This window comes from Saprolegnia parasitica, assembly GCF_000151545.1.
Source record: "Saprolegnia parasitica CBS 223.65 unplaced genomic scaffold supercont2.50, whole genome shotgun sequence".
Taxonomy (NCBI): Eukaryota; Oomycota; class Saprolegniomycetes; order Saprolegniales; family Saprolegniaceae; genus Saprolegnia; species Saprolegnia parasitica.
In genome coordinates this window covers 198,456-207,076 of record NW_012156444.1, presented here as the reverse complement: position 1 = coordinate 207,076, position 8,621 = coordinate 198,456, and the positions used below count along the sequence as shown (strand labels likewise).

At 58.6% G+C, this 8,621-nt stretch overlaps 6 protein-coding genes across 6 annotated transcripts in view; 3 read left to right on the top strand and 3 right to left on the bottom strand.

Moving 5' to 3' along the window:
• SPRG_22250 (hypothetical protein) overlaps window positions 1–1,191 on the top strand; it is a gene marked incomplete at both ends in the record, with an annotated part of 1,639 nt that extends 448 nt beyond the window's left edge. The window contains one exon of the mRNA XM_012349153.1: window positions 27–1,191. Coding sequence (XP_012204543.1) covers window positions 27–1,191 — 1,165 coding nt within the window. The remainder of the gene's footprint in view (window positions 1–26) is intronic.
• A 261-nt stretch (window positions 1,192–1,452) lies between these two features.
• On the bottom strand, window positions 1,453–2,071 carry SPRG_09680 (hypothetical protein). Its single transcript, XM_012349104.1, has 5 exons — window positions 1,992–2,071; window positions 1,898–1,942; window positions 1,752–1,849; window positions 1,657–1,701; window positions 1,453–1,604 (listed from the first exon to the last, which is right to left on the bottom strand). The coding sequence occupies exons 1-5, from the start codon at window positions 2,025–2,027 to the stop codon at window positions 1,517–1,519; spliced, it is 312 nt and encodes a 103-aa protein (XP_012204494.1). The 5' UTR covers window positions 2,028–2,071; the 3' UTR covers window positions 1,453–1,516.
• A 177-nt stretch (window positions 2,072–2,248) lies between these two features.
• SPRG_09679 (hypothetical protein) lies at window positions 2,249–3,791 on the top strand (the record flags this gene model as incomplete). Its single annotated transcript, XM_012349103.1, has 8 exons — window positions 2,249–2,373; window positions 2,415–2,566; window positions 2,640–2,764; window positions 2,823–3,113; window positions 3,154–3,268; window positions 3,315–3,412; window positions 3,462–3,548; window positions 3,775–3,791. Coding segments are annotated over 8 exons (1,010 nt in total), but the record flags the coding sequence as incomplete, so codon positions are not given.
• Window positions 3,792–5,412: 1,621 nt separating this feature from the next.
• SPRG_09678 (hypothetical protein) lies at window positions 5,413–7,013 on the top strand. The gene is made up of 3 exons (XM_012349102.1): window positions 5,413–5,988; window positions 6,033–6,354; window positions 6,404–7,013. The coding sequence occupies exons 1-3, from the start codon at window positions 5,445–5,447 to the stop codon at window positions 6,963–6,965; spliced, it is 1,428 nt and encodes a 475-aa protein (XP_012204492.1). The 5' UTR covers window positions 5,413–5,444; the 3' UTR covers window positions 6,966–7,013.
• SPRG_09677 (hypothetical protein) lies at window positions 6,978–7,490 on the bottom strand. Its single transcript, XM_012349101.1, has 3 exons — window positions 7,444–7,490; window positions 7,326–7,395; window positions 6,978–7,279 (listed from the first exon to the last, which is right to left on the bottom strand). Exons 1-3 carry the CDS (start codon window positions 7,468–7,470, stop codon window positions 7,014–7,016), a joined length of 363 nt encoding a protein of 120 aa, XP_012204491.1. The 5' UTR covers window positions 7,471–7,490; the 3' UTR covers window positions 6,978–7,013.
• A 363-nt stretch (window positions 7,491–7,853) lies between these two features.
• Window positions 7,854–8,232, bottom strand: SPRG_09676 (hypothetical protein; the record flags this gene model as incomplete). The annotated part of the gene is made up of 2 exons (XM_012349100.1): window positions 7,854–8,143; window positions 8,190–8,232. 2 exons carry the CDS (start codon window positions 8,230–8,232, stop codon window positions 7,854–7,856), a joined length of 333 nt encoding a protein of 110 aa, XP_012204490.1.
• Window positions 8,233–8,621: the final 389 nt, after the last annotated feature.

Here is an 8,621-nt window from a genome sequence, read left to right as displayed (position 1 = left end):
GCCGAGACGTGTACGGGTTCGTCGAGTGCGTGCCCGGCCAACGCGTACGCCTCGACCTCGGTCACGTGCTCTGGCAAGTCGAACGGTGGGGCGTGTGATGCGCAAGACTACTGCGACGGCAAGGGTGGCTGCGCGGACGCGTACCAGAACTCCAAGTTTGTGTGCCGTGCGTCCAAGGGCGACTGCGACGTGGCCGAGACGTGCTCCGGGACTGCGGGTTCGTGTCCGACCGACGGCTTTGCCTCGACCTCGGTCAAGTGCACAGGTACCTGCAACGGCAACCCGTGCGACGATCAAGACTACTGCGACGGGAAGGGCAACTGCGTCGACAAGTACTTTGCGTCCGACAAGGTGTGCCGCGCGTCCAAAAGCGACTGCGACGTGGCCGAAACCTGCAACGGAACGTCTGGTCAGTGCCCGGTCGACGGCTTTGCGTCCACCTCGGTCAAGTGCTCTGGCAAGTCGACTGGCGGTGCGTGCGATGCGCAAGACTACTGCGACGGGAAGGGCAACTGCGTCGACAAGTATCAAAGCTCCAAGTTTGTGTGCCGCCCGGCCAAGGACGCGTGCGATGTCGCCGAAACCTGCTGCGGCTCCAAGGGCGCGTGCCCGGCCGACACGTTCGCGGGTGCAACCACCAAGTGCACGGGTACCTGCAATGGCAACCCTTGCGACGGCCAAGACTACTGCGACGGAAAAGGCCAGTGCGTCGACAAGTACCTGCCGTCCGGCACGGTCTGCGGCACCAAGGGCAACCCGTGCATCTTGGCCGCCACGTGCACGGGTGACATGGGCTTTTGCCCGCCCGACGACTTTGCGCCGCCGTCGACGTCCTGCACGGGCACCAAGAGCGGCGGCGTCTGCGACGGCAAAGATCTCTGCGACGGCGAGGGGTCGTGCGTCGACAAGTTCCTCAACGGCGTCGTGTGTCAAAAGCCCGTCGGGTACAGCCGCCCGACCTACTGCAACGGCAAGACGTCGAGTTGCCCGGTCGCGAGCTTTCTCAGTTTGCGCGAGGCCAGTGACGACGACGTGGCGGCCACCGAGCAGTTGCTGGTCGCGATGCAGCCGTCGTCGCCGATGGTGCTGCTTGGTCTTGTCTGCGTCGTGGCCGTTGGCGTCGCGCTCGTGACCGTGCGCCAGCAGCATCGCGCGACGTCGCAGCACGACTACATGGAGCTCTCCATGTAAGAGTATGACAACGTCGCAATTCAACCACACCGCCGCTTTTGTATGATCCAGCTAGGCTTCACTTTGGAAGACTAATACTATGTATTCATTGCATGCGAACGAGGACTGTTGCGTTGTGTGATGGCCAAGGGGTCGCAAGAGCAGCTTGAGGGAGCGATGGGTCTTATGCATCGAATGAGATGATCGAAAAGGGTGGCTCAGGAACGGGGGCTTCATGACTTGACGAATACACACAACCACTTTAACAACAAGACACGTTGTCTGTTGGAGAAGGTTTAACAATGTGGATCTTTGTCCAACGCGCCTCAAAATACAGTGTGTGCGCTTAAAGCTCTTTCCACTCGGCATTCTGGGGACCGCTGTTGGAGGCCTCGTCCGTCGACTTGATCGCTTGCTTGAGCTTGCCATCCTTACTATTAGAGAGGAAACCATTAAGCACAAGATGCTATAGAGCATGCGACGGACCTCGAGTTGGCGAGGACCAAGTAGTTGCTAAGACCACGGACGGCGCTAAGCGAGACGTGAGCGGAGGCCAGCGAGATGGATCGATAGATGCGTACTTGGCCTTGAGGTTTTCAATCTTGAGCTCGTCCGTCTCGTGCATCGACTTGCGGAACTCGGCGCGGAGCATGCTGCGGATGGCCTCGCCCTTGCGGCTCTACGCACGACGCCGCATGAGCGACACAGGTACAAACCATGGACGTACGTTGCCACCAATGTGCTTGGCCAGGCGCAGGCAATCGCGGTACAGCTACGCAGACAGTGGATCGAGATTCTGTATGGCACCAACGCTGTTGTACCTGAAGGCTCGAGCGGCTCACTTGCGGTCCCGACATGCTGTCGTCTCTCCGGTTCCGAGTTTGAATGGAAATCGTCTGCGATCGGATTTATAACCAATGGCATCAATGAAAGGAGAAATGAACGATGTCATTGGTTGAAGCACAATAAATCAGGTCTGCTGGCCAATCCATAGCTGTGTTTCAAATAAACACGATATTCACGCGATGCCATTGGTCAAAACACATACTTTCGGTTACGGCATGGCATTTCCGAGGTTCGATGGGGGCATGCGCGTCCAAGGACCGCGATATGGGGCAGTGGGCGACCGACGAAGCCGCCGAAGCGAGCGCGCACGTCAACGAAAAGCCCGAGGCCCTGCTTCTGCAGCGCCCAGAGATTCCAGTTCGCTTGCAGCAACGCGCTATGGCTTATCGCGAACATAGGCCACGTCGGTCGTCGATCTGAGCCCGGCCTTTCCGTCGCTGATCGCGACGGCCTGGGACGACGGCAGCGTCATGATCATTAACATCATGATCATTGACTGGCAGTCGCGCGAAGTGCTCATGTCCTTGCCAGCGCACGCGAAGACGCGAAGGTACATTACATGACCGCCACGGTACATGTACATGACCGCCACGCTCACCCGCAACGCGACGCATGTCGTATAGCTTGTATGCATGTTCCCGGGACACGACGATATCGCAGCAGGCCATTGCCAGCAGCGACGTGCCAGCTGCAGCGCCGCAGTCGTTCACAGGTCATACCTTGTCGGTGAGCGCAATTGCCATCAACGGTACATCGACGCTGAGGTCTCGTTTTGGCATCTCAGATCTCTGTTGTGCTTGCTACAGCGCCCGAGACGCACTTGGCCTCGGGCAGCCGCGACACGGGTACGAGCCTCTGGGATGTTACGACGGGCACCCGCGTGCAGCACACGACGACGTCACAGAACATTGTGACGTGCATGACGTGGGTGCCGCAGTGCGAGACACTCGTGGCGCAGGGCGGCGAAGACCTCTGTGTGCGCCTTTGGGACGCCCGGAGCTGGAAGTCGCCGGCGCAAACCATCCAAGGCTACGTGTATTTTCCACTTTCAATTGACGCGAGCGACGACGGCAACTACCTCCTCACGTCCAGCAAAGGTTCGATCCCTCGACCTCCTACGGCTACGAGCAAATCTAGGCTTCAACGGTGTCGGGTGCGAAGGCCGCGTCTGGGACCGACGAACAGGCAAGCTCGTGACGGAGATGCATGTCCACCTCCAAGACGCCACTGCGTGTGCCTACGTACGCCACAAGTGCGACCACCTCTCCGCGAGCCATGGGGTCAGGATGACGCTCTAGGAATGCATTTGCCGTCACTGCGTCCAAGGACAGCTCGCTCCGCATCTGGAACAGCGCCAGCGGTGAGCTCGTTGCTTCGTCGTTTGATCAAAGCTCGGGTACGACGAAGACATGGAAAGACGCTAGCATTGATAGAGGCGGGCGTAGGCATGTTCACGGGTGTTGCGTGTCAGTCGCTTGAGAGTAGCGATGTGGTGAGGGTCTTTACGACCTCGTTTGCGGGCATGTGGCCGCGTACACCTTCAACACGGCGACGCTCTCAATTGACGTGTCGGTCGATGAATGAGATGGTTCTATTTGCTTAGTTGCTTCTTGATCACTGCTTTTTTGGGCTGACGCGGGATGCGCGAGAGATGCGCTGTCGTATGATGCGTCTGAGTGTTGGGAGACGAAGCCAGAGGCGTCGGTAGGCTGGGCGGTGCGTGGAGCTTGGAGGCACTACTCGCCACGTGCTTCATAGCAACCGACACGTCGTGAAGCGCATCCTGCTCCCGCAAGAGCTGCACCAACGAGCCTTCATGAGACGCAGAACGATGCAGCGTGGGTCACCTCGTTGCGGACGCTGTCACAAGCGCGTTGCGTAGCCTCGAGCTGGACTGTGGCTTCTCGGAGACGCTTCTCGTGCATGCGCTGCCGCTTCGTCTCTTCGGCTTGCAACGCCCGTAGCTCTATTTCAACGTCTCGACAAGCGACAGACGAAAGAAGACAGACTCGATTGCAGGGTCTCGGTGTCCTGGCATAAACGGTCGTGTTCCCGCTGCGCAGCAAGTGCGCTCTACGATGCACAAGGCAGGTGACATGTGCGCATTGTTTTGTCGACCGACGTCGATGGCCGGAGCGCGCTGCGTCAGCTCATCTTCCTTGGCTTGGATCGTACTCTAACGACCTCGTCAGAAGGAGAGTGGCAGGACGCGCAGACGCGTAGGGTTGTCAGCTGCGCCGAGAGATCATAAAGGTTGCTCTGAGCTGCTTTCAGCTTGCGCGCGTGAGCGTCGTACACTGCGTCCTGTGCAGCCGAGTGGTCTTCCTGAAGCGTCGACAGTGATGCTTGGAGCTCCTGTGCGCGGGCCTATTTAAAAAGGTGGTACCTCCGTAGCGCCGAATAGAACAGTTGACGTCAAGATCTAGGTTGCCATCGCGCAGACGGCTCGTTTCTTTAAAGTAGAGGCCCTGCAAGTCCTGAAGATGCTGCATCTCGGCGGTTGCACTGTGTATGAACGAATCGCCCGATGCAAGGACTCGCTGCACAACGAGCTTGAGCTCGTCTTCTGACATTTGCTTGGCCGGCCGCGGGTCGTCGTTGATCGAGACTACGCTCTTATTGACTGCCACGCAGTCGACGCCTACATACCATCGTGGGCGGTGGTGTTCAGTTTTGTCGGCGAGTTGCGACGTCGGTGACGCACCGCGTGCAATAGCTTGGTGTAGGATGTCGCAAAGGCGGCATCGTCCGTGGTTCGACGCTCGGCCGTTCGCGCCACAAGGTCCTGCAGCTCCTCAAAATGCTTGGACCGGGTCATGAGAAGCCGCTATTGATGATGACGCCAGTGTAATTTTCAACTTGATGTGGAAACGCCATTTGAGCATAACCTCCTTCAAGGTATGCAACTTCTTCCAGATACGTCAGCTAGCATGGAGGGGCTACTGATTTACAAGGATTGATCTCATCTCTAGCTGCGAGCTAGGACGCTGCTACACCGTCGCAAGGTTGAGTGCGCGAATGTGCGTGTCCATGGTGCGACGTCGGGCGTTGAAACGGAATGTTCGGGCGTTGGCACGCTGTATGGGACCCAGTATTTTGCTCTCTTGCCCGTCTTTTCCGGAGGCTAATGTGTGCACACGTACACATGGGATGGAGAGAGAACGAGGAGGCAAAGTCTAATTAGTCGACATCGACTAGGAAGGCCACGAGTCGGCGTCTAAAATTAGTCGACGGAAGCAATCCGAGCGTCTATTTATAACATCCCATCCGCCGGCCGCCAAACAGCCAATCACAGGGCCGTGCTCGGATCGAGCGCGCATTTGATTGGCCCGTCGTCAGATCCACGGTTTCGCCAAGCGCCATCTTGCAGAGGACCGAGCGCATTTCCGACAGAAGCGGATTTGAACTCCAACGACGAAGCGGCGAGGATGATGCTCATGGCCGCATCCAACAACGAGGCCGCTTCCGTGGCGGTCAAGCTCCTGCCGGCGCCGGCGGGCCGGGGCGCCAAGGCCGGCAGCGGCCTCCATGAGCTCCTCTTCACGCTCCTTGGCCAAGAGCGGGTCGAGTGGGACGCCAAGCTGCGGGCCAAGCTCAAGCTCGCGTTGCTCAAAGACGTCGCCGAGCGCGACCAGACACAGCAAACGATGGCCGCGCTCCACGATACGATCCGCACATGCTCCGTCGAGATGGACCGGCTCCGCGCCGAGACCGACAAGAAGATCGAGCCCGAGAATTCCAACCAAGTCGAAGAGCTCGGCGAAGAAAAGCCGGAAATCGATGTTGCCGACGAGAATCCGCTTGCACTCGAGCCGATCGCCTCGAAAGCGGTCAAAGAAGAGGCCCTACGCGCGCCGTCGCCGACCGCGACCCGCCGACCCTCCACGAGCAGCACGTCCCAAGCGCCGACACGCCGCCGGTCGAGCGTACGCCGCAAGTCGCTGACGCTGGTGTCGTGCAAGAGCAGCCCCGGTACACGGCAGCATCCGGAAGGACACGAAACGATGTGCGTGTAGGTAAAGTGAGCATGAGCCCGGGCAAGCACGGGTTTGCCAACCAGCTCGTCTTGGTCAAAGCAAAAAAGTCGTCAACCATCAAGTCCGGCGACGCGCCGTCGCGGCTCGGCATCAAGATTGCGCGCAAGTGGAAGCCGCTTAACATGAGTCTCTTCTCGTTGCATCCGAACGCGGCTGCCATACCCGCCCCCGTGCTCGAGCTCGGGCTGCAACAGAATGCCATCATGCTGCGGCAACTGCGCTACGTCAAGGGCGTCATGCACGAACTGCCGTGGGCCAAGTCCCGCCTCCGTGACATGCTCTCGCACTATACGCAGAAAGAGTACGACGCCGAATGCTTTAGAAGTCGACTCACTGACATCGGCCTGTAGCTTGACAAAGGAAGACTTGTTTCCGCAGCTGAGCCACTTGTCCGTGCAAGTCCAAGACGACCTCGACGCCAAGGCCAAGGCCCAGAAGCATGTGATCGAAGCCAAGGCCAAGCAGGCGACGACGCTGCAGTTGGCAAAAGGCATCATCAACGAGCTGACGATTGTGAAGTACGGACGTCGCGGCAAGCCCCATGAGACCAAGCTGTACTACGACGAGACGCACCCATGCGTACTCTACTGGCAGTCCAAGCAAGGTGATCGGTCGAGCTCGTTCTTGCCACTCCATAGCGTCAAGGCCATTGAAGTCGGCCACGTCACGCATGTCTTCAAGCGGGCCGCGCGCAAGCACGCCGACTTGGATCCGTCCCGCTGCTTGAGCCTCGTCACCGAGGATCGTACGCTGGACCTGCGTCTCCCCAACACCCTCCAGCGCGACTGGCTGCTCAAAGCGCTCCAAGACGCCGTGCAGTACGCTGTCCAGTACCGCGCGACGGCGCCTGCGAAGCGCAGTCAGGGCCCACACCTTCTCACTCCTGCCACGCCCCGCCTCCGGCGCATGTAGCCTCGTGCAATTACACTTGAACACAGCATCGGTGGATTACAGCAACAATTACTTCTTCTTGTTGTAGTTGGCCTTGTCGTTGCTCGCGAGCTTGTAGAGGTAGAACGCCGACATGGCCGCGGACGTGCCGGCGACGACGCCGGCCGGGAAGAGGCTGTTCGTCTCCTTGTAGCGAAGGCCCATGACGACCGTCAGAACCGACGAGACGCCGAGCGAGAGGCCCGACCAGAGCTTCGAGATCTTCGGGCTCTGCTGGTATTCCTGGTAGCTGGCCGTGCCAAAGAGGAGGAGGAGCGAGCCGGCGCCCAAGCCCGCTACACGAGAGCATGAGCGACGACGGTCACCATGGCATATTCGTACCCGTGAGCGAGATTACGCTGCCCGAGTTGACGTAGCCGACGAGGCCGCCGAGGGCGATGGCGCCGCCATACTAGCACATGGAGCATGAGCTTCCTCTTCTTGGTAGCATGGGGCTTACGGGAAGAGTGAGGCAAAAGTCGTACATGCTTCGGAGCACAAAGAAGCGGAAATGACGTGTGAGGCAACCCGCTCTGGTCCTGGTCGAACGCTGAGATTCGGATTTTCGGATGTCCTGATGCCCTGAGAAAAGGGCCGACATCAGCCACGACGCAGCAGCAGCAGAGCTCGTATTATACCTGCGTGTGCCAAGGCCATGCACAGAGTCTACCTGGAGCCTATACAAGATAGTTCTGGAGAGTGATGAGGCAGTCATGTTGCCCTTGGCGTCAAGCGCCACCGTGAAGCAACCATGCGTACGAGCGTGGGATGCGTGGGTGCTGGGACACTGACGGCTGCAAATCAGTTGCACTCGCGTTTAACGCGCCAACGTACGATTAACTTACAAGAGATTGTACTATCTATTCCCGACTACGACCACTGCTGCTGCTGCGTTGACGCTGCCTTGGTGCTGGACGCGTCGGGGGCCTCGAGCAAGTGCAATGTGTAGAGCGTCGACATCACGACGGCCGAGCCAGCGATGAGCCCGCCGTGGGCCACGTCGTTTGTCTCGACGACCGTGCGCAGAGTCAAGACGACGAGCCCCAGCGTGACGAGAAGCGCCAGCTGAAACCAGATTTTGGACGGTGGTCGCTCCAGCGTCTTGGCCTCTTCATGGCTCGCGTAGCCAAACCATAGGAGGAGGCCTCCAGCGCCAATGCCTAGCCGCGATATCATCGCCTCGACATCGTTGGTAGTACAACGCACCAGAGAGGTTGGCGGCGGTGCCCGTGTTGACATAGCCAGCCATACTCCCAGCGGCCACACAAGCACCATACTAGTATACGACATGGGGTTGGCACACGTCGTTGAGCATGGATTTGAATACCACGAGGGTGAGACGGCTTGACATGCGTCTTTTCGATAGCGGTCAAGTCTGGGGCGATCTGTCGGTTACCCGATTCATTGTCTAGCAACTTGAATTTTCGCTCCACTCTTATCGCTTGGGCTCGTGAATGAAGCTGTAGATGGAGGCGATGCGGAGAAGACGAACGAGGCAATTATCAAGGTAGCGCAAAGCGTATATCGGTGTCCTATCAATCTTCTATTGGTCATTTTAATACACAATACGCTACTTTTATATATAGATATCGATGTTCGAAGAGCGTAACTTTAGAATCGACCACCGCGACCGCCGCC

What these genes read in the sequence shown, in the direction of transcription:
- SPRG_09680 (XM_012349104.1), bottom strand. Translation starts at nt 2,027, where the DNA reads ATGTCGGGACCGCAAGTGAGCCGCTCGAGCCTTCAG. An exon ending in CCAAGCACATTGGTGGCAAC is followed by an intron (nt 1,850 to 1,897) that starts GTACGTCCATGG and finishes CGTCGTGCGTAG; the next exon opens with AGCCGCAAGGGCGAGGCCAT. An exon ending in ATTGAAAACCTCAAGGCCAA is followed by an intron (nt 1,702 to 1,751) that starts GTACGCATCTAT and finishes CGTCTCGCTTAG; the next exon opens with CGCCGTCCGTGGTCTTAGCA.
- SPRG_09678 (XM_012349102.1), top strand. Translation starts at nt 5,445, where the DNA reads ATGATGCTCATGGCCGCATCCAACAACGAGGCCGCTTCCGTGGCGGTC. An exon ending in GTCGTGCAAGAGCAGCCCCG is followed by an intron (nt 5,989 to 6,032) that starts GTACACGGCAGC and finishes ATGTGCGTGTAG; the next exon opens with GTAAAGTGAGCATGAGCCCG. An exon ending in TCGCACTATACGCAGAAAGA is followed by an intron (nt 6,355 to 6,403) that starts GTACGACGCCGA and finishes ATCGGCCTGTAG; the next exon opens with CTTGACAAAGGAAGACTTGT.
- SPRG_09677 (XM_012349101.1), bottom strand. Translation starts at nt 7,470, where the DNA reads ATGTACGACTTTTGCCTCACTCTTCCC. An exon ending in ACTTTTGCCTCACTCTTCCC is followed by an intron (nt 7,396 to 7,443) that starts GTAAGCCCCATG and finishes TCCATGTGCTAG; the next exon opens with TATGGCGGCGCCATCGCCCT. An exon ending in CAGCGTAATCTCGCTCACGG is followed by an intron (nt 7,280 to 7,325) that starts GTACGAATATGC and finishes GCTCTCGTGTAG; the next exon opens with CGGGCTTGGGCGCCGGCTCG.